The sequence below is a fragment of the Glycine soja genome, chromosome 20 (assembly GCF_004193775.1).
Source record: "Glycine soja cultivar W05 chromosome 20, ASM419377v2, whole genome shotgun sequence".
Classification (NCBI taxonomy): domain Eukaryota; kingdom Viridiplantae; phylum Streptophyta; class Magnoliopsida; order Fabales; family Fabaceae; genus Glycine; species Glycine soja.
Window position 1 is genome coordinate 32,530,247 of NC_041021.1, and position 25,142 is coordinate 32,555,388.

At 34.9% G+C, this 25,142-nt stretch overlaps 2 protein-coding genes across 2 annotated transcripts; both read left to right on the forward strand.

Moving 5' to 3' along the window:
* The first annotated feature begins 3,839 nt into the window (after nt 1-3,839).
* LOC114401186 (PHD finger protein ING1-like) lies at nt 3,840-17,412 on the forward strand. The gene is made up of 7 exons (XM_028363634.1): nt 3,840-4,054; nt 4,167-4,238; nt 6,487-6,674; nt 7,128-7,191; nt 7,334-7,439; nt 16,685-16,835; nt 16,929-17,412. The coding sequence occupies exons 1-7, from the start codon at nt 4,027-4,029 to the stop codon at nt 17,037-17,039; spliced, it is 720 nt and encodes a 239-aa protein (XP_028219435.1). The 5' UTR covers nt 3,840-4,026; the 3' UTR covers nt 17,040-17,412.
* LOC114401185 lies at nt 10,462-14,884 on the forward strand. The gene is made up of 2 exons (XM_028363633.1): nt 10,462-13,279; nt 13,392-14,884. Exons 1-2 carry the CDS (start codon nt 11,873-11,875, stop codon nt 13,461-13,463), a joined length of 1,479 nt encoding a protein of 492 aa, XP_028219434.1. The 5' UTR covers nt 10,462-11,872; the 3' UTR covers nt 13,464-14,884.
* Nucleotides 17,413-25,142: the final 7,730 nt, after the last annotated feature.

The following is a 25,142-nucleotide window of genomic DNA, read 5'->3' on the forward strand; positions in this document are numbered from 1 at the left end:
CCCCTCTCTTTAGACAAAACCTTGTCCTCAAGGTTGCGGTGTTCTTTCAGCTGTTGCCAGTCTTCCCACGAAGCGTTGTCGGGTGATAACCCTTCCCCCTGCACCAGCACCATACGTCGTGGGCCATCTTCGGACGGAACCAACTTGGAGTCTAGGATTATCATGGGGGCTGCTGCTGGTTCATCACTAGCCATGGCAGGTAAGGGGTCCACGTTTGTTGTCGTAAGGTCTCCCACAAAGGCCTTGAGTAAGGAAACATGAAAGACAGGGTGAATGCGACTGTGGCTGGGAAGCTTCAGACGATACGCAACCTTGCCCATCCTCTCCACCACCGTGAATGGCCCATAGTACCTCTTTGCCAACTTTGAGTATGATGTCTCAAAAGCTGAGGTTTGACGATGAGGTCGAAGTTTGACCAACACCCAGTCCTCGATGTTAAACTCTTGAGGTCGTCTTTGTGCGTCTGTTGTCTGCTTCATCTTCTGCTGTGCCCTGAGCAGTTTCCGGCTGAGCAGCTTCAAAACCTCGTCGCGTTGGTTGAGCACCTCATCCACCGTGTTGATAGACGATGTCCCCCCCAAATATTCTGGAATAGCAGGTGGTTTCCGATCGTAGATGATCTTGAACGGGGTGATCCTTGTGCCTGAGTGGCATGAAGTGTTGTATGACCACTCAGCCCATAACCGGAATTGCCCCCACGACGTTGGCTTGCGGTGGACAAAGGCTCGTAAGTACTGCTCCACGACCTGATTCGCGACCTCCGTCTGGCCATCTGTTTGTGGATGGTACGAGGAACTGAGACGAAGCTTGGTACCACTGAGTTCAAATAGCTCCCTCCAGAACTTACTCACGAACAATGGGTCTCTATCTGATATGATGCTACGGGGCAAACCGTGAAGACGAGTCACCATAGCTGTGAACAGCTCCGCCACCTTCCTTGTAGAGTGCTTAGTGGGTAACATGCCCAGATGAAGCCCCTTCGGAAAGCGATCCACTACTACGAAAATTCATGTATAGCCTTTATACGAAGGTAAGCCCATAATGAAGTCCATGCTTAAATCTTCCCACGGCCGATATGGTACCGGAAGAGGGCACAATAGCCCTGTTGGTTTGCGGTTGTCGTACTTAGTAAGTTGACACGTGACGCAGGCTGCGACGAAGGTGCGTACATCACTCCGCATGGAGGTCCATGTGAAGTTCTCCTGCAACCTCTGAAACGTCTTCTGAGTCCCATAGTGACCTCCTGTCGGCGTACTATGGAATTCTTCCATTAATAGCGGGATGATGGAAGATCCTGCGGGAAGCCAAATGCGTTGTTTGTGAATAATCAATCCATTCTCGACCCTATATTCAGAGGCTATGTCGGGGTCCTTTTGGATCTTCTCCTGCAACGCTAGAAATTCTTGGTTTGTGGCTAACTCCTTCTTAAGGTCAATAATGAAGGAGAACTGTGGCACTGAGAGTAAGTACAAGGAAGCTCTGGCGTCTTCTCCGGCAACCCTTGATAAAGCATCTGCAACCCCGTTCTCGTGTCCCGGCTGATACTGGATAGTGTATTCGAATCCCAGTAGTCGAATTAGATACCGATGTTGCTCCGTTGTCTGCACTGCCTGAGTCATCAAATCCTGTAAGCTTTGGTGATCAATGAGAATCACAAAGGGGTGGCCCAACAAATAGTGGCGCCACTTTTTAACGGCCATCGTGATAGCTGCAAGTTCACGAATATATGTAGACGATGCTCGGAGTTTGGGGCAAAACTCTTTACTGAAGAATGCTATGGGGTGACCTGCCTGAGAAAGAACTGCCCCGACGCCGGTACCAGACGCGTTGGTCTCCACCATGAATGGAATATCGAAGTTGGGCAGTGCAAGAACAGGTGTCGTGGAAACTAGAGGTTATATGTCCGAACAATTATCAACTTGGTAATGGCTCTTTTCACTAAGACAATTAGTTTGATATGGTAATAGTTTTGGGGTAAGACATTAAATTACTACAATGTACCAAACTTGGTGTTTTACCAAAAAAGTAAAAAAATATATAAATAGACATGTATTAAAAAAATAAATATTAAACTTAGATGTATTGAATTAAGATTTTCAATGATTTTAAAAGAATTTTTTTTATTAAAAAAAGGTTTCAAGGTATTCAATCAACACTTTTTAGTGACATAAATAAGTCTTGAGGTATTTAATTAAGATTATTAGAATTTCTTAAGGTGTACAATGAAATCTAATTGTATTCAATTAAGATTTTTTACTTGTTAAAGAAAGTCTTCTGGTATTAAAAAATATAAAAATTTTGATAAATTCTTTTTTAGTATGAATTTTGATGGATTTCATGTGATTTTTCTATAGAAAATATACATATAACAATCCCACAAAAAAAATCTCAAGATTTCTAATGAATTTTGATGAATTATTTTGATAATAATTCTTTTTCTCTTTCTTGAAAAATATAGACATTCATGAAAACACTTCGTAATCTTCAATAGCCACTTGTTAATTTACCAATGTCATGTACAAACTACTTCTCCTTTCTCTTACTTCTATGTAACAACTTTTCATTCTTAAAATACAAATAGAATCATTTGCTATGTATTATGGACACATAGATATTTTGACATGTCGGGACTCTATCTTTTTGTATTTGCATTTGTTCATGGCACTCCTTGTGCCTTATTTAACTTTTTATTATTAATACAAATACAATCACCTTCAATGACATGACAATGTTGTGTCACAGTAACAAGGCGTGATGACACCCAGTCTGTTGTGTTTTCGCTTAATGGAAGACAACTAACCACATGTGGTAAAATGAAACTTAAAATTTGTTCAGGTACTTGGTTGAAAAAAATTGAATTTTCAAGTAGTAACTTAAAAATCATCTATTTTTTAGATATGAAAAACTTATTTAAACCATATATAATTGGTGTTTTGCGATCCATGGTCAATGTACACATGTAACATATTATGTCTTTTCTCACTTTTTCTCCACTATTTGTTGGATTCTCTTTTAACTTTATCCAGATATTAAATGCACACATCTTAACTCTTAATTTTACCTTTAATACTATCTTACTAATCTAATTCAATCGATTAAACATGATAAATTGATAGGTGAATTATTATATATTTCAAATAGTGTTTTTTTATTCCTACCAATAAAAATATTTTATTAATTTAATGTATATTCTTATTTTGAATGAAGAATTATCTTTAAAAAAATAAATAAGATAAAATAAATTACATATATGTTCATTAGATTATTCTAATCAATTTTTAGTATTTTGACAAACTTACAAATATTTGATTAAATAAAAGTGTTTGAGAAACAATTTTTTTATTGACGTGTAAGATGTACTTTTAAACGTAACTTAAATTTAAATTATCATTTTTATTTTTATTTTCAATAAAATAATAAAATCTACCATTTATCATTTTATATGAAATTAAATTATTTATTTTGATAAAACTTCTCCTTATCATTTATTAACTAAAAGTTATTTTTTAAATTGACTTAATTAAGTCTTTCATACTTAAAAAATAAATCGTTTTCCGATTACTAAATTTTTTGTCAAATAACTATGTGAGAAAATTTTCAACACCACTCGTTACCACATTATCACCCCTTGTCATTGATATATAATTAAATAATTAAATCATTTTTTGATTACTAAATTGATAATGATGTGTTCGTGATAACATGATACTTAGTCTACTAAGTCATCATTTAACAGAATATGAAAACAACTTATATTCCAAATATGGAAAAATTCAATTAAATCTAGAAATAATGTTAAAAAAAATTATCACAATAAAAGTTTTTTAGCCGAAGAAAAATAGGAACATAATTGGTGGATAGATGGAATGTGATTTATTACCAAAAGAGGCAAAAATCAATTCTTACTCTCGTTGTGATTGATAACGAGAAATTGAGAATTGTTACAGAAACGATCGTGTTTTTTTTTTTATTCCATCGTAAACCAAAATTTAGTTCTCCAGTTGAGCGTTCTTCCCACAAACCCTAATGTCGTTTCTTGAAGAATTTCATGCCAGTAATCTCTTCCCTTCTCTTTCTCTCTCTGCACAAATCTAGGAATTTTACGGTTCAATTATGTGTTTGTGCCTTATTTTCGCATTAACAAGCGACTTTGCATTTTTCTGCAGATTTGGATTCACTACCCGTTATTCTTCGGAAGAAGTATACACTGTTGCGTGACCTAGATAAGAGCTTACAGGGTAATTGTAATTCTTTAATTTTATTTATTTATTTATCCTTTTACGAATGAAAACCTAATTATTTAAGACCCGATATCTTTTTCTTGTTTTTATTTTTTGGTTCTTTGATCATTATCATGATTAGTGGAAAAAAATTCATTTGTTTGAAAATGCCATGTGGGTTTTAGTGGGTTTAATGAATTTTAGTGGCTCTGATTATCATTGGCTCTGTTGGTGAACTGAGTACAATTTTCTCCTAGAATGTGTGTCTAGTGTGATTCAGTGGAATGATAATGGTTGAACTTCCCTTGGAATTGTATTGTCCTTTATGCCTAGGTGATTTCTGCCATGGTTTCCAGGTTACCGGGATTTTAGACTTGTTACCAATCAATTTAACGCAGTCTATGTTGCAAAAGTAAGCAAGATGCTAGTTTGATATCAGTCATTTGATATAGTACCTGAATCCTTGGCATAGAAAACTCAGAAACATAGTTATTAATCACAGATAGGAGCACAAAGCAGTTAGCCCTGAAAAGGCTATAGCAGGATAGCGGGATAACTTTGAGTATAAATACAAGCTGAGTAATTTATATTACACATAAATAATGCTCAAATTTAAAAATAATTACAAAAAATGAAAAATATATTTAAATTAATAATCAGAAGTTACATTTTCCAGCTAAACACACAAGTCATTAAGAACAATAATCAATAAATTGAATAAGTGTAAGCCTCCTAGTGGATGATGCTACAACTATTTCGAGGGTGTCCGATGAAGTTAGAAAAAGACAATCAAAGCAGAACACAAACATAGGATAAAGGGGTGAGTGGTAGAACAGAAGGAGGACTTAGGACATGTGCACGCAAAAAAAAAAGAAGGACGTGCAACAGAATAGGGGCAGAGAGAGGGCACAGACCTCTTAGGACTTTTGTGAAAACTGAAAGAAGTAAAGGATGTGCGAACAATCAACAGTCTGAGTACACGCAAAATAGAGAAGTGGGTATGCCCAGGCTTTGGTGGAAATTGCTGGGATTGGCTGGAAACAATGCCAACAAGCACTGGAGTGTTGGTAGTTTGTGTCAAAACCAGGATTTTAAATAGTGCGCTATAGCAACATAATGGTGCGGAGCTGCCCCTGCCTGCTTCAGGGGCTGTCATAGTGTAGCAGTTTGGTGTTGGTGATTACAAAAAGGCCCTTTGAACAAAGAAGATAGGGCTTTCTTGGGGGGATATTTTTGGGTTTTTCAATTTCCAAAAGTAAAATCTATAGCTGTAATAGTAGTGAAAATTTTAAAGATGATGACTCCTATCTAGGAAACCTGTATTTGACTTTTGTTGGTATTTACTTGTATGTTTTGTTTAAGATACCTATGACTTTCTATTGTTAATTAAGAATGTCATTAGTTTCAAGTAATTTTTATCAATTATCATTATGTAAACTATATGAAAAATTTCAAAATAGCCCACTTCCGCTATCCCACTATAGCGTTTTTGGTTCTGGCTGCTATGCACCACTAAATTTTGTATTGTCAATCATTAAATCGTGAAATGCCAAGCTATATAGTTGTCTTAATAAAATAGTGTTCAATACTTCAATGTAATGATTTTAAACTAGAAATAGATAAAGCAACTTAACCATAAGCCTAGTAAATCAAATAAGATAACTTCAAAAGCGCTCCTTCTATTCCTTTTCATTTAATAATTTAAGCTTATATATGACTTTTCAATTTCTCTGAGAATTCGTGAAAAAAAAGTAAAAATGAAAAAAGAAAATAACAAATCGTTGAATCATGGAATTCATATCAATGATATGAAATTTCACCGATTTATTCTTGTATTGTAAAATTTAAAGTCATTTGAGATTAATCTTATGATACTAATAGGTAGCTGAATCATATCGAATCTTGAATTATAAGATTCTAATTACTATGAATTTCGGTACATTATGGTAAGCTCGTGATCAGAATTTTGAAGACCTTTTTTTGGTTAATTTCAGATCATGTCCTATCAGTGTTATTTTCATTTATATGGTATATGTTGCTTACAATTACCCATAAATATGATTAGGTATTAGGTATAAATTCAACGGACAGTGCACTATTTTCATTCTTGTGTTGTGATCAGTATCTGCAATGCCCATTTTTGTGTTGAAAAAGGAAAACGAAAATAATCAGTTGTGCATCTCTGTTTTCTACTGTATGATATCACTTCTTGAGAGTCTTGTCTGAGGGTTCCACTAAACAGAAGCATTGTGATGTGTGTAAACAGATATTAAAAGGCAAAATGAACAGCGTTGTGAACAAGAAATTGAAGATATTAAGCGAGGTGTTAGGTCTGGAAACATCACGCCTGATACTTCGGCAATTAGATTCTCTGATGAAGCGCTTGATGAGCAAAAGCATAGCATCAGGGTTGCTGATGAAAAAGTAGCCTTGGCTGTCCAGGCTTATGATTTGGTAGTCCACACTTATCTTGTTACATGCAATTTTAAGATCGTAGTTAATGTTTGTCTTTGAATATATCTGCCCGGACTGTGATATTGTGGGTTTTTTTGGCAATACCCTCTGTGATATTGCTGGATCAAGGATCCAATTTCCACGACTCTGCTATCTGTATCTTTTTTCTTTCCTATTTTCTTTTTCTTTTTTTCTTTCTTTGTGTTGTCAGTGGTTTTCTTTACACTCAGGTGTCACAATGAAATAGTTGTCCAGACATGGTTCACGCATGATGTTAATGACTTAATTTTCATTTTGTTCCACCTCATTTAGCTTAACTGGAAAGCTTGGTAAGATAAATTTGATGCAGGAATAGAATATATATTGGCATGAATTTTAGGTAAAGTTAATGCTAACTGGTTTCTTCCTTTGTTTTCAAGGATTAGTAATTACATATTCATGATTTTTTTGCAGGTAGATACAAACATACAACAACTTGATCAGTATCTGAAAAAGTTTGATGAGGAGATTCGGCGTGGTACTGCAATTCCTACCTTTTTGTGCAACTCGTAATCTATAAATGATGTTAATAGTCTTCTGATAAGGTTGAAATATATTGTATTTGATAACAACTTAATCCCATTTGTATGAATGAAACCTAATTTTATGACTTATGACAGAAAGAGAAAACGCTGCAATAACTGGAGTACCTGCTTCAGGTCCTGAAGGTAATACAAAATCTGGAAGGGGTAATGAAAGTGGTACTGGTAGAGGAGGGCGAAAAAAGTATGTAACTCTTCTAGAAATAATTGTGATTGATTTTGTTATAGCTAATAACTTGATTGATGCTTATCCTTTATGCTTTTTAACTGTCACATACTTGCATTCCCTAAATACGGATTCCAGCCTTCCATTATGGTACTTTGTTATGTGTTGGACTTGAGAAATAAACACCTCATATTCTGAATTAAGATATAAATAATCTGGTTTTAAGGCTAGACTTGAGTACAAACACAGGGTTTTCCCTAACAAGGAGTTTCCTCCTTCAAAACACAAGGAATAATATGATACCATGATTTCCTTTACGAGTCTTTAGGAAGTTGAGGATTTCAAAATCTATGTGCAACTTAGATTGCATCTCCCATTTTTTGCATCTAATCCTCATGGTGAGAATTGGATCTTGGTATTTTGGCATTATCTCCTCTTCATGCTTCTCCAATCCTTCCACTCTAGAGTGTATCCTCCTTGATGGCATTTGGCTGGTCAGATTAATTGTTGGACTCAAGAAATTAACACACTGAATTTTGAATAAAAATAGAAATAATTTGGGTTTTAGGTCAGATTTGAGTATAGACCAGTGTTATCAGACTCGGACTGGTCATTGACTCAATCGGAGTACTGGGTCATTGAGTCATGGGTCTACTACCCAATGAGTCACTAATTGACTCATTTTTTTTTATCGGCAAAAAAGATGTATAAATAAATGGTACAAGGGGGTACCACAACGCCAAATACAATTGGTGAGACTTGAGGGGCCATCCTAAAAGCTCCCTTGGTTATGACCTATTTAAATTGAGCATCTATTGGGAAAAATTCAAGTCCCACATCGATTAAAAATAAAGCCAAGTTAGAATAAGTTAGAGTATATAAGTGAGGGGCAACCCTCACCCCTTGAGCTAGCTTTTGGGGTGGAGTTAGGCTTAAACTCACATTCTAAGATTCTAAGATAGTATCAAAGCATATCCAATTTTAATCCAAAGGACCACCCACCATTGTTATCCACGCACCAAGCCCAAGAAGTGCTGGGTGTGTATTGGAAAAAATCCAAGTCCCACATCGGCTAAAAATAAAGCCAAGTTAGAGTAAGTAATAAGTGAGGGGCAATCCTCATCCCTTAAGCTAGCTTTTAGGGTTGAGTTAGGCCTAAACTCACATTCTAAGATTGTAAGAGCATCTAAATTAAAAATAACCAAAGATACAAAGGGTTAGAGATTAGGCATGTGCCTACACATGAATAATAGAACGTGGTATTCAACCCAAAAACCATAAAACAGCCCCATCAAATTACCCTCCACGAAGTCCAGCCCCAAAATGACCATATATCACAACATCAATTTCCAAGCAAGCCAACAGCATCAAAGTTGTGTCGTTTCTCGTGAGCCATGTGAACACAAAGCTTAGTCTCGGGGACTGCCAACAAACACCCCACATAGACTCACTTTAATCACCACTTTGATCATGCATACACCCTGCAAATACGCACCAGCGATGATGCCCCCTACAAACCCCTCAGCATCACGTATCAGTATTAATGCACAGTTCAGTGTTACACAACCACTGAGAAACAAAAAGAGAAGTTTCTGCACTTCCTTTTTATCCACTGCCATGCTCAGAACAGGGTTTCTTCCATCAATTTTGCTGCTCAGAACAAGGTTTCTTCCATCAATTTTGCTTCAGCAAACGTTGCTCCCCTAAAAATGCAATCATTATGATGGGCACCAAATGCTCCATAATAAGGCACACCAAACAGTGTTTCACTTATCATTCATATCCTTGGAGCCACCACAGGTAGCATGTTGGTAAAAGTGATCTTCCATGGAAGCACCGTTATAATTCCTAGTTTAGAGTGTCACTTACACCAGATCTGATTTACACTCAGGCACAAAAACATAATATGAATTAATGACTCATCCACTTGAGCAATGAAGGGGTAGGTGTAATCCTCCACATGTATGTCTCTTTTACGTAAATTATCTCATGGCTAATTTGTTCAGTGCTACCCTCCATAACAAGAATTTAGTCTTTGGAGGTAAATCCAACTTCCATAACCGAGTAAACTGAGATTGCTGAAAGTCGACCTGCAGCATGAGAAGAACATGATAAGCTAAACTTATAGAAATTTTTTTTGATGATTCTGCCAACCAAATGCATTTATCTGCTTGTGATAGTTGACTCTAATGACCTGGTCTATATTAAAAAAATTAAATATTTCATAACCTATAACTTTTATACTTTAAAAAATATCATTTATTTATTCAAACAAGATATTTAGTAATATATAAAAGCAATGAATAACACATAAAAGCAAGCTAGGACTCAGAGAAACTTAAAATGACTCTAGAGTAGAGTAAAAAAAAACAAAAAAAAGACTCAAGAAACCTCTTGTTTTGACACTTGTTTTCACACTAATTTTCAATTGAAATTTCATAACTAAGATTGGTAAAAAATAGGCACCAATTATAGAACAAATTTTGAGCCAAAACAACAAGCACACTTCCCTTTCACTTTTTCTTTTCTTTTTTGGACACTGATTTTCCTGACAACTTGTGTGATTTTTCTTATTTTTTCCTTTTGTCCAAATCACTTGTTTTTTTTTATAATTTTTTTCCAGATGTCTAGAAAATTCAACAAAAATTTCAACTCAAAATTCGTAGTGACCAATTCTCAGTAATTTTTATAAGTTCATATGTTTAAGCTGTCAGTACTAGCGATTTCAACCTAGAAATCAAGAGTAGTGTTTATGTTGCTTAATGCTTGGATAGTTACAATTTGTATTTGCTTATGTTCAGTTGTCTTGAATAACACAATTCAAGAGAGCTTAAGACTTATTTTGATTCACAAATTCAGTCATGACTCAGCACCACAACTCAACTTCTTCATAGGCATCATATAGGAAACTTAGAAAATAAAACAAAGTTCAACAACAAAATTTTTCTAGGAATTGATTTAGAACATGTTATGAACTAAATAACATGCATGAATTAGACTCAAAATTCAAATGATAGGCTAAGAATGACAAGAATACATGAAAAAATGTATCTAAAATTCAATCAACAAAATCAAAATTCAACACAAACTTAGAACATAATGTGACAATTACTATGACTGAACATGACTCTAAGACAATACAGTGTTGTCAAATGGCGGCCATGGCGGCACAATGGCGGAAAAGCGTGGTGGTTTTTTGAAAAAACGCCACCGAATAGCGGTGGCGTGGTGGCGCCATGGCGGCCACCATAGCCATGGCGGCCACCATAGCCATGGCGATCATGGCGGATATGGCGACATGACGGAAATAGCATCTTTTTTTTGTTTTTTTTCCCGCGGTAGGAGTTGGGTTGACCTGACCCAACCCTACCCGGTAACTTAATCAAAAGCACAACCCTCCCCTCCCACGCAAGGTTGAATCAGAACGCAGCCCTCCTCCAAGCTCCAACAAAAAAGTGCGACCCCGGAACCCAGCTGCGACCCCTGCAACCAGCCGTGATGCCCCACACCCACACGCGACTCACTGCACACAGGACGCAGCCTGTAGCGACGACCCACGGCGACGACGAGCACAGCGCGAACGGAGGCGACGAGCACGGCGCAAACGACGGTGACGACCCTCACGCAGTGAACATTGCGATCCAACTCAATGGTGGGCGCAAGTTTTATTTTTCTTTTTTTTTTAGTTTTGTTTTTGCTGTTTGACACCCCTTTTCTCAGTCTGCAGCTTTTTTTTTCCCTTTTGTTATTTGACACCCTCTTTTTACTTTCGACAGTTCCATTTTTAACTTTTTTTCTATTTGACACCACAAATTTTTTTTTTCTGTTCAGTCCTCTTTTAAATGGCTGAACCATCATCCGATGTTGCTACTGCAAGTGCAACGAGGAAAAATAAGACAGATCCAGACTGGAAATATTGTCATTCACTGGTGGAAGGAGATACAAACACCATTGTTTGTAATTTCTGTGAAAAAATCACAAAGGGAGGAATAATCAGAGTCAAACAACACCTGATTGGAAAGTCAGGTAACGTTGCAGCTTGCAAGAAAACTCCACCAAATGTAGTCGAAGAGTTGAAGAAATATATGGCTACAAAAAAAAGTGGGACTACTTACAATACTTCTGGTAGTGGTAATATGACAAATATAAGAGATTTTGAATTTGGTGAACCAATTGGATGTGATGGAAGTGAAGAAGATGAGTTTGTGGACTCTTGTAATGCTGCTGCAAGTGCAAAGACAAAGTGTGGGACTAAAAAAGGACCAATGGACAAATTTTGTAAGAATCTAGAAAATGCAATCAATCGGAGAAAAATGGAGATGTTGAGGCAAATGAACATAAGAGAGTCAATGGATAAGAATGAAGTATTGAAGGTGCATCAAAATATTGCTCGCTTTTGATACCAAGCAGGTTTGTCATTCAACCTCATTAAATTGAAAAGCTTTGAGAATATGGTTGCAGCCATTGGTCAATATGGGCCACATTTGCCCATTCCTAGCTATCATGACATTAGAGTTCCACTCCTGAAGAAGGAAGTTGAATATACTGAAAATTTGATGAAAGGCTATAGGGAGCAATGGGTCAAGTATGTTTGTACTATTATGTCCGATGCATGGACTGATCGGAAACAAAGATGCATCATTAATTTTTTGATTAACTCTCAAGCTGGTACCATGTTTTTGAAGTCTGTTGATGGCTCTGATTTTGTAAAGACAGGTGAAAATCTTTTTGAGTTGCTTGATGCCATTGTGGAGGAAGTTGGAGAAGCGAATGTTGTTCAAGTTGTAACCAATAATGGGAGCAACTATGTTTTAGCGGGGAAGTTGTTGGAGGAGAAAAGGAAACATATTTATTGGACTCCTTGTGCAGCTCATTGTATTGATTTGATGCTTGAAGATATTGGGAAGCTTTCCTTGATAAGGAAGACAATTAGAAGGGCAATTAATCTAGTTGGGTTTATCTATGCCCATTCTAGTACCTTAAGTTTGTTGAGAAATTTTACAAACAAGAGGGAATTGGTGAGACGTGCTATTACTAGATTTGTCACTTCTTATCTAATCTTGGAAAGGCTCCACAAAGAGAAAACAAATATTAGAAAGATGTTTACTTCTGATGAATGGACCTTGAACAAGCTATCTAAGGAGCCTAAGGGAAAAGAAGCTGCAAAGGTAGTTCTTATGCCTTCTTTTTGGAATAGTGTGGTTTACACTCTTAAAGTCATGACTCCACTTGTGAAAGTGCTTTGTCTTGTGGATGGTGAAAAGAAACCAGCTATGGGCTATATTTATGAAACAATGGACAAGGCAAAAGAAACAATTATCAAGTCTTTCAACAACAATGAAAGCAAGTACAAAGATGTGTTTGCAATCATTGATAAAAGATGGAATTGTCAGCTTCATAGGCCATTGCATGCAGCTGTCCACTTCTTAAATCTAGAGTTCTTTTATGACAACACTGACTTGGAGTTTGATTTTGAGGTCACCAATGGTTTGTTTAAGTGCATTAAGAAGTTGATTCCACAATTTGATGTGCAACAAAAAATTCTAACCGAGTTGCATCTTTACAAGATTGATGCTGAACACTTTGGTTCTAACTTTTTAATGGCTCAAAGGAAAACCCATTCTCCTAGTAAGAAACTTTTACCATATGACAAATATAAATACCATACTATTTTTTTATGTATTAGTGTTATAATTCATAATTCTAAGTTATGCTCTTGGTTGGTAATTGGTATTGCAGCATATTGGTGGCGAATGTTTGGGTCACAAACTCCAAATTTGCAGAAACTAGCTATTAAAATTTTGAGTTTGACTTGCAGTGCTTCAGGATGTGAAAAAAATTGGAGTGTGTTTGAGCAAGTAATTGTGACAAAACTCTAACTATACTTTTTAATTTTATTTAATTTTGATGATCAAGTTTTATTTGGAGTATATTTGAGATTGAAATCAATATTTATTTGTTACGTTGTAGATTCATTCCAAAAAAAGAAATAGGCTTGAGCACAAGAGGTTGCATGATTTGGTGTTTGTCAAATACAACTAACAATTGAAGCAAAGATATAATGCAAGAGATGAAATTGATCCAATTTCTCTTAATGATATTGATGTGTGCAATGAATGGCTCGTGGGAGAGATGGATCAAGATGATGATAATGATGCTGAAAATGATTTGGTATTTGAAGATGATGATGCTCTAAATTGGGCAACTGTGTATCAGGCTTCGGGGGTTGGAGAGTGTAGGATGTATACTAGGCGGAAAAAGCAAAAAACAAGAAGTGTTACTGCTACACAAACTTCTAAAAAACAGACAATGGTTGTTGGATCTTCATCAAGGAAGCAAAAAACAGTCTAAGAAAATGATGAGGATCTAGATTTTGAGAATATTGATCTTGAATCTGAAGAAGAAGAAATCATGGTCAATTTTGAGGCGTCTGATGGGGAAGAGGGAGAGGGAGATGCTCCATTACCATATGATAACAACGAAGATGATTATGTTGGAATTGGAGAAGATGATTAGAACCTCAACCTTCACTTTGCACTTTGCATTATGTTTTTATCATTTTCTTATTTTGAACTCTTTAATGAGTTTATTTGGTGTTGGTACTTGATTATTGTATGAACTCATGAAACTTTTTTAGTTTATTTGAATGCAATCCTTTTGTTTTTTTTCAATTTCAATGAGTTTATATATATGTATTTTTTTTTTGTCCACCATGACATCCACCATTTTCCGCTACGCCATCCGCCATATTTTTATGACGGATTTTTGTCTTTCCGCCATGAATCACCATCCGCCATATTTTTATGACGGATTTTTGTCTTTCCGCCATGAATCACCATCCGTCATTAACAACATTGAGACAACATGAATTAAGTGATTTACACTTAGATTTTTGGGTTTTTTTTCTAATCAATATTTTGAAAGAAAATTTAGATCTAAAGGTTCAACATAAGAAGATTATGACTGAAAAATGATAGAACCTAAAAACAACACAAAAACATGATCCAAGAATAGATCTATAAAATTTGAATCATAGAAATACAAGAACAAATGTAGACCTAAGGTTTAATCGGTTTATTTTTTTGAATCTACTCTAAATAACACCAAATCACAAGACAATGAAGGATATACATGGAGAATAAGATGAAGAACAAGGAATTAAAGTGAATTGACCGAACAATGGTGTAGCTCCATGTGTAGCTTGTAGGCCTTGGATCTTCTTCATCAATGGAGTCCTTTGCTTCTTGAAGATCAGGGGTAGCGGAATGAAGATGGAATAAAGATGATTGGAGACGCTACTTCAAGGAGAATACGAGTTAAGAAGAAGCTCACCACCATAGGAAGTCAGAGCTTGGAGGTTAGAGAAGATGAATGGACGGAGAGGGAAAGGAACACGAAATTTTGTGCCTCAAATGAGGTCTGAACTTTGAAGTGTAATTCTCAAATGATCAAAGTTAAAAAAAATGTACACATATGACCTCTATTTATAGCCTAAGTGACACAAAATTGGAGGAAAATTTAAATTTCTATTCAAATTTCACTTGAATTTGAAATTGAATATGTGGAGGCAAATTTTGGAGCCAAAATTTCACTAATTATGATTAGTGAACTTTAGTTATTGTTCAGCTCACTAATCTAAGATCAAGTTCAAGATTCTCCACTAAGTGTGCTTAGGTGTCATGAGACATGTAAAACATGAAGGACATGCATTTACCTTCCCCTCTAAAATTTAATTGAATTGACTTCTCCTAATTCAATTAAATTTATTTCCTAACACACACATCAAATATTCACTTAATGTATGTGAAATTACAAAACTACCCCTAATACAAAAACTAGTCTAGGTACTCTAAAATACAAGGGCTGAAAAATCATACATTTCTAGGGTATCCTACCTACATTATGGAGTCCTAAATACAAGACTCAAATAATAAAAATCCTAATATAATATATACAAAGATAAGTGGACTCATACTAAGCCCATGGACCCAAAATCTATCCTAAGGCCCATGAGAACCTTAGGGCCTTCTCCTGCATTTCTAACCCAATTTTCTTGGAATCTTTTATCCAATGTGCTTGAAGGGTAAGATTGCATCACCAAGTCCAATAACTCTGGTACAAACACATGGTTCCCCCCTAAAAAAGAGTTTTCCTACTTCAAAACCCAAAAATAACTCCTAATTCCCTTTACGAGTCTGTAACACTGACACAACTTATATATTAGCTATCACATCATAGCCTTCAATTATCTAATAAAAATTAATATATAAATAACTTCCTAGTACAAAGTTATAACTGCCTTCTGCTCCCCTCAACCAAACACATCATAAAAGAGATTTTGGCCTAATTACTTCCTAGTACCAAATTATTGGAGTGTATAGACACTACAACAGCAACAAAATCTTATTCCACTAAATCTTAAATCTTATTCCACTAGGTGAGGTTAACTAGATGGATTGCACGATGCCATTTGGCTAAATAGACACTAGTTATCTGAAAATAAGGAAGCCAAGGTTAACAAAAATTGATTGTAGAAATATTGATAAGTTCAGGGAAATTATTTCCCATTATCTTTAGATAGAGAACACATTTCAGTATCTCAGACTAGTGAATGTATAGACAGTTGTCAATTTTGCTGGAAGAAATGGATGTTATTCTTCTGCTATCCCATGTTTACGTACCCACTTTTTCTTCATTTAATACTTTTATGGTTAGTGAGGAGACCTACATAATTTGACATGTGACATAATCACATGCTACTACTTGTACATTGTTGTCTGGATACCTTACTCATCAGTCCTAGCATCTCTATGTGTAGTTAAACCTCAATTGTTCCTATTTTTTTGAGTATATGAAAGTATGAACCCCTACATCCTCTAGTACTACTTATTCTGATACAAAACCCTTGAAGTGGAAAACTTGGAAGCCAAATTTTGTTTTCAAAAGATATTTACCATAATGAAAAATCCTTCTGATGAAATAAAATATCAGAATTTTATTTTATAATTACTTATAACTACCTTCATAGCAACAACAGATTGCATTTTAGTCTTAAAACAATCTTATCCTTAAAACATTTATTATATAAGTTTATGAAGTGAGGAAGTGATACTTTATAGTTTTAGCTTTCTCTTTTTTCTTCTCCCGTTTTCCCATTATGGAAGCATTTATGCTTCATGCTAAAATATCAAACATTAGAAAGCAAGAATTGACAGAAAAGATTATATAATCTGATGTATATTTTGAATTATCAACTACTCCAGAACACGGCAAACAACAATGGTCACAGAAGCACAAGCCACTTCAAACCCAACTGGCATGGATTTAGAGTTACCAGTTGATCCAAATGAACCCACATACTGCTTTTGTAATCAAGTTAGCTATGGAGCGATGGTTGCATGCGATAACCCCAATGTATGTGTGTTTGTTTATCTTTTTTCCCCATATATTTTATATCCATTTTACCCACATTCCTTACATATTTCCTTGATCTATTCAAAATGACAGTGTAAAATAGAGTGGTTTCATTTTGGTTGTGTTGGTCTGAAAGAACAACCAAAAGGAAAATGGTACTGTTCGAATTGTGCAGCAACCAAAAATCGGCGTAGAGGCAAATGAGGCTGACAGAAGAATAAGAATAAAGTTAAAAATGATTGTATTGAATGTGCGTATATATATTTTAATATCTCTAGAAGGGAGTTATTTATATTGGGCCTAGAAACTTTGCTTCTGTAGCTGTTATTAATCGGGAAATTATGAAAGTACAAATTTCCAATGACTTATGGTTGGTGGCTGTGTTTGTATATTTAATTGGTTTTGTACACACTTCAGAGCTATGTTCCTTTAAGGTTCTTCTCCTGGCCATCAAATGGTTCCTTTTCATTGTAGATCTGGGTTGAAAAAGCACGGAATTACTGTGTACTTGTGTAGCATACCATGTAGTTTCTGCTCTAATTATATAATTAGCAGTTTAGTTATGACATTTGTTTAATTTTGTGTAGCATTTGCTGTATTTCATGTGTGCATGAAAATAGTAATATAATTAATAATAATATAATATAATAGTTATTTTCACATTTAAATATTTATATTTTTTTCATAGTAATATACATAATAAAACATAATATATTGTAAAATATTAATTCATATATATAGCAATGTATTGATTTATATATAATAATTTGACACTTTAATTTAAATTATATCATTAATTAAAATATTAAAAATTAAATAATTATTAATCAAATATTTCTCTTAGAAAAATTTGTATAATAATTATAATTTTAAAAAACTTACATAATCTGTATCAATACAATATAATTTTGTGTAATTTAGTTAAAATTATTTTTCATGATTTCATAATATATAAAAAATAAATTAAAAGATAATTTTTAAAAAATTATATGTAAATTTAGTGAAACAATTTTGGTGAACATCAAATATTGAATATCAAACATTGAATATGATTAATATTTATCATATTTTTATCTCATCTCATTCCACTCCCATGCACTATAATATCTTATCATGTTTTTACCATACTAAATGAGCCCTTAATATTTATTAGTTACCAAATTGGGAATTTTTTTTCTACGTATGACACCACAAAAAAGTAAAAACCATCTCATCAAATTCTAAAGGAGAGCAAGGATGCCCAATTGGGCATGGTATCTTATGCGATCCATGTCAAACGGTTGTTCTTGCACCTTTTTGGATTTTTTTATTTTATTTTTATCTTCGGATCGACAAATCTGGAACGGAAAAGGTATAATCATTCCAGAATGTCGTTTTACCTTTAACTTTAAGATTTACTTATCCAAAAGCCAAAAAAGGTGCAAGAAACAATTTTTTGGTGCAAAAAGCAATATTGCTGTCAAAATTTCCCACCTTATCTTATGGATCAACTAGCAAACACTACTACTACAAACTAAATGTTGTATTGTAACCTAAAGTAAATATATATCAAATGATCTCGATAAAATTTAATAAATTTATTCACCAAAAGCAATAGTCCTGTCAAAATTTCCCACCTTATCTCATGGATCAACTAGCAAACACTACTACTAAGAACAAAATGTTGTATTGTAACCTAAAGTAAAAATATGCATCAAATGATCTCGATAAAATTTAATAAATTTATTAAAAAAAACATCAAATATATTTAAATATAATTTTTTTAAAAGGCAAAGAAAATTTTATTGATAAAGGTCAAAATGTACCAGTTGTACCATGACCAAAACATCAAAATCCATTACGTAATACTATGCACATAAAGGCCAACATCTAGTTCACGCACATCCGCCAAGTGTCGTCCTTCTTCTTTACCAGAAGAATTGGGGAGGAATACGGGCTCGTGCTTGGTCGTATCAGGCCAACTGAAAGGAGATCGGAGACTTGCCTTTCTATCTCGGTTTTCTAGAAGTGCAGGTACCTGTAGGGCCGTATGTTCACCGGGGAAGTCGAAGGAAGGAGATTGATACAATGAGTTACTTCTCTTCGGGGGGGGGGGGGGGGGGAGGGAAGGGTGGGCGGTGTCTGGAAGATATGTTGGTAATGGTGGAGTAAGGCTTCTATAGCGGGAACTGGGTGAGGAAGATGATGTTGTGGTGGGTCGGGGCGGGTTGTGGGTAGAAGGCATAAGTGGAATAAAGCTGATGTAGACCCGGTGCGAATGAGACGTTTAACTTGGGGCGCTGAAACTAGTTCTGGCCCATTCGTGACGTCTGCGTGAAGCTCTATTGTTTGGCCCAAATGATTATACTTCATAATAAATGAGGTGTAATCAGTCATCACTGGCCCAAATTGTTTTAACCATTCAATGCACCACGAGGCGCGGTGCGCTCCGATCACGTTCTTGTACGCGACGGAGAAGAGGTTCCTCTCCTCCACGGTGAGTCCTCGTTGTTGGCGGCGGCGGAGACCTTCCCCATGAACTCCACCATCTCTTCATAGTGCTCGGCCTGCTCGGCGAGCTTCGCCATGTACACGTTCTCTTTGCGAGGTGAGGGAGCGGCCACCATTGTCGAATCCTAGAGAGAGAAAGCACGAGTAAGAAGAAGAAGGGGACGGACGCGAAGAAGAAAGAGAAACAGATGCGAAGAAGAAGGGGAACGAACGCGAAGAAAAAATTAAAATTGCTCACATTCAAAGACGGGTCCGCTACAACCGTTTTTGAAATATTCACAATATTTACAAAATTGCCACCATCAGACAAACAAAAACGGTTATTAAACGATCGTCGTAGATATTGCGTCGTAAAAAAGAGCTTTTTTAGTAGTGATTGTACCACTGTTGTTGGAAAGTCATGCTCTTTGAATAAATGAATTATGAAGTGCCACAATCTAGTTATAATGATCATTAAATTGACATGTGACTTTGGTTATGCATGAGGTGGCTAAAATTGGTATGTGCACTAATTAATCTTGAAGTCCTGTATGCATGCTTATTGATGGGCTCTGTGTGTGTGAAATTTAGTGAACTTGGGGTAAACTACCAACTACACCTTGATTATCTTGACTATGAAATTGAGAAATGGTTGAAAATATAAATGGGTTGGCTAACTTGTTTGTGGATTGAATCTTGTAAGAATACTGTGGCTGCTTGTGGCAATAGGTATCACCCCAATTGCGTGAATAGAAAATTATGTATAAACTGCCCATGATGATGACGAAGATGGGAGATTTTAGTTTGGAAACTTTACCAAGGATCAGGTGTCCATTGATTTTTTGAACTTCTGAGTCAACTCTTTTTTTGAAGGTTCTGCTAGGGACTAGGTGTCCAACAATTCTTAAACTTGTCTCACCAATCTTTTCTTTTAATAATATTTTATCTCATGATTTGTAAAATGAGTATCTACCTGCAAGTGAGTGCCTAGACCTCTGGCCAGGGCCTAGGTGTCCTTCAGGACTCTTTTCCCGTATGCTAGCTCTTTTGATTTTTTTAGAATCAATATACGAATACTTATGCTTTGAAAAGTTGTGAAAGACCTTAATTAAGAATGAAGATAACTATTTGAGGAAAGATAAATATTTCATGGATAAGGACTTATCTCCTAAAACCCATCTCCCATCCTCTCATCGTGGCTACTAATAAAGGGAAGTACTTAATAATCAATCATGCATCATGACATTCTAGGACTTAGTGTTCACCCCAGGCTTGGTGAGATCCCAAGCTTAGTGTCACTCCAAGTCTCTAGATTATTGCATGGCTTAGTGCCAAGGGTGCCAGATAAATACTATTATCGGGTACCTGCATGTATCATGCATTAATCACAAGATAATTACTGATTGAATGTATGATCATGCATGGCATTCATACTTGGTGACTAACCCCTATTGGATGATTGGATACGCTTATGTGCAATGGATGTATTATGTAATTGGATTCTATTATTCAATTTTGTTGGTAAATGTGATGACAATGCTTGTAGAATGACATTGGTGCTTAAGGTGTTATGCTTGGTAGGAATTAATTGTGCTTAGAGAATTGTGATCGTGAATGGTAATAGTGACCCATAACTAGATTTCGTGTTGTAGCATAACCTCTTACTGCTATGATAATCTTTGTGTGTTACCATGGTGATTAATGTATTATGCTTGATTTGATTGTGAGTTATCTATATGGGACCTAGTGATAAATAAAAAAGTATTATATGCATGTTGCCATAAATAGTATTCTATTATTCATCTAAATTGTGTGTATGTGTGGGATTGCTATAGAGGCAATGTCATTCCCCTAGTATATCATGTTATGTATATTGCATGCCTATTGGCTTCATATCTCACCCTTTTTTTGTTTCTTGAATGTAGCACTGCTTAATCACAAGCAGTGGGTAGCGAGCAGCTTGACAATAATACTCCCGAATCTAAAAGGCTGAAAACTTAAGGCGAATAAGAAGATGAGATATTTTATGTGGAGATCTTTACCATCAAGATACCTATGTTATGAGTATCTATATAAAAAATGACTTTAGGATAGACACCACAGTTATTTTGTTTATTCCACTTCTAGTAGGTGTTTGGGATTGGGTAAAGTTTATTATCGGTAATAGTTTGTTAGGATGGAATTAGGTAGTTAATTGGAGGAATGTATTATATATACTTAATGATTATTAAAGTATTAGATTACATAAAGATGTTATATTTATACTCCTTGATTTTGAACAAGCATTGAACTTTTTCCTTCAATACATGTGACTTTTATCTATTCCCATCCTAATGCCCTTGGAAAATGTGTAACAGGTATTGACAAACAATGACATAAGGTTTTAAGTTTTATCTCAAAATTGAATTGATGGTTTATGAAAATCGTTCTCACCTGCATGCCCAAGTTGACTTATAACTTGAATCTTTGTTTTGAAAGCTAAAAGGTTATTATGGAAATTGTTTATCAAGTACTTGTTTGTAGAAGCAAATGACTTTGATGTTTTGATGATGATCATGATGATTTGATGCAAATGATGCAAATGCGCTTTTCAAGTTTAAATTCAAGACAATGATTCAAGAATACAAGACACAACATCAAGATGATCACTAGTATTTTAGGAAGGGAATTCCTAATTGATATAGCAAAAGGTTTGGCCAAGTAACTTAAGTTAAAAAGTATTTTTCAAGAGATTTACTCTCTGGTAATCGATTACCAGTGGCAAAAAATGGTTTACAACAGCTACTAAATATTTGAATTCAGATTTTAGACTGTGTAATCGATTACACAATATTGGTAATCGATTACCAGCAGTTAATAAACATTTTAATTCAAATTTTAAAAGCTGTAATCGATTACACAAATCCTGTAATCGATTACTAGAGAAGATTTTCAGAAAATTATTTCTAAGAGTCACATCTTCTCAAATGGTTTTTACATGACCACCAAAGGTCTATATATATGTGACTTGAAACACGAATTTGCTCAGAGTTTTTCATAACAACAAGTCTTATTCTCTCAAAGAGCAAAAACATTTTATCCTCTTAAGAATTCCTTGGCCAATACACTTGCAATTCAATAAGGAATCAATTGAGTGCTCAGATTGTAAAATCTATCTCTTTCAAGAAAGATTCATTCTTCTCTTCTCTCTAAATTCTCAAAGGGATTGAGAGACCAAGGGTCTCTTGTTATAAAAGAAATCTGAACACAAAGGAAGGATTGTCCTTGTGTGTTCAGAACTTGTAAAAGGATTTTACAAGATAGTGGAACTCTCAAGCGGGTTGCTTGGGGACTGGACGTAAGCACAAGGGTGTGGCCGAACCAGTATAAATCCGAGTTTGCACTTTCTCTTCCCTTAAACTCTTTTATTTATTATTGCTTTATATTTATATTTAGATTGTTCTATTTGAATCATTATTTAAGAGTTCTTTTTTAAGGGAATTTGTAACTTGCATTGAAATTGAAATAGAATTTAATTGGGGAAATAGTTTGCAATATATTAATTCAACCCCCCCTTCTTAAGATATCTGAGGCCACTTGTCTAACATTGTTGACGATGCCACTTCATGTGGGCGACATGTATGTTTCTTCACTATGTGAACACATGCATGTCAATTGTTTTTGTTTTACCAATTTCATACTTTATAAATTGAAACACAAGTTTGGGATGGTCAAAAAAACAATATCCAAGATTTTATAACTTTGAGTAAACACACTTTTATTTTCTAAATTTCAAATTTAAACTAGTTAAGTTCCAATCCTGACAAGTTACGTCCTTACAAATACATGGTAGGGAGGCACTTTGTTATCAAAACTGACCATCAACCTTTAAAGTACTTGCTAGAGCAGTAATTAATAACTCCTGCTCAGTATACATGGCTCACAAAGTTAATGGGATATGATTATGAAATTAAGTATAAAAAGGGTAGAAGTAATGCAATCTGGTAATAACATTCTTGGAACACTCCACAGTTTCAACCGATGCTTACATTGCTATTAATGCTACTTTAGTCTTCAGATTCTCAATTGGACAATACTATTCTCTCCTTGCAAGGTAGCAAATCTATATCTCGTTATTCATTCAATAATGATCAATTGTGATGGAATGGTAAGTTGGTGACGGAAAAGATTTAGTGTTAAGAAGAAAGCTGGTCTAGATTTATCATGATAGCACAATGGGAGGACACTCAGATATGCATGCTACTTATCATAAATTGCATGTTGTGCTATTTTGGAAAGGCATGTGGAAGGATGTAAAGGAGTACATTAGACATTATGATGTTTTTCAACGATACAAATATGAAAATATGTCATCCCTTGGATTATTACAACCCTTGCCTAAGCCTTAGGGTATTTTTTTTCCTGATATTACCATGGATTTCATTGAAGGATTGCCTAAATCCAATGGTAGCTCTGTAATTTTTGTGGTTGTTGATAGGATGATCAAATATGCCCATTTTATGCCTTTTTCCCATCCTTATAATGCTTCCACAGTAGCTAGGGCTTTCTTAGATAATGTCTATAAGCTACATGATTTTCCTTCTAGCATACTTAGTGATAGAGATGTTGTATTTGTGAGATTACAAGGGGTATCATTAAGGGCTTCCACAGTGTATCGTCCACAGATGGATGGACAATAAGAGGTTGTCAATAGATGTTTGGAAACTTACTTGTGTTGCATGGTTTGGGAATTACCAAGGAGCTAGTCTTTATGAATCTCTATGGCAAAATATTGGTACAATACCAATTATCACACTACCATTGGTATGAATCCATTTCAAGCTCTATATGGAATCCCTCCTCCATTGCATTTGCTCTATTTTCCTCATGATTCTAATGTTGAGACTGTGGATATGAAACTTAGAGACAGAGAATCCATCATCCATTTTCTGCGACATCAATTAACTAAGGCACAACAACGTATGAAAAGTCAGAATGATAAACATATAAGTTCTTAGAAATAGGGGAAGCAACATGAAGATCCAGAGTAAAATGAGTTTGACTTTTACATGCCCAACTCCATATTGAGTGACATTTGTATTGCTTGTTTCTTATTATCCTTAGTCATTCTGTGTGTACATCATGCATCATCATAAAAAAGTATGAAAATAATTTCTACATTAAGAAAAATCATTTGTGTTATATGACTCACTAGTTTAATCGATTACCGCATATGTGTAATCAATTACATAAGTCTTTGAGAACTTGCAGAGAAATCATGGTTCTGGCATAATCCATTATGAGAATATAGTAATTGATTACGTCGTTCTTGAAAGTGTACCAAGAAGTGATCAAGAACACTTTAATCGATTAAATCAAGAGTGTAATTGATTACATTACTCTTGAATGTTTTCCAAAATTGGGGAAGAACACTTTAATCGATTAAATGGGAAATGTAGTCAATTACTTTCACAAAATAATCGATTACACTATCAATTTAATCGATTACTGACGATTATAACTTATATATATATATATATATATATATATATATATATATATATATATATATATATATATATACTCACCTTGTGTTCTAATTTTTAACCAACTTTGACAACTTAAAAATGTTAGTTTTCATTTTCTGGAGCTTTCAAAAACAAGTTTCTCTAAGGGTTATGTGATTAGTGAGTTGTTAACACACTTGAGATCAAGAGAGGTTCATTCAATCAATTCTTTTGGTCTTGAATTTGAATGTAAAGGTTGCATCTCTCCTTGATTTTGTTTCATATTCTTTTTACATATTGTTATTGGATGTGCAACAGTTTTATTGCATGCTAGAATATGTGTTTCTAGTTT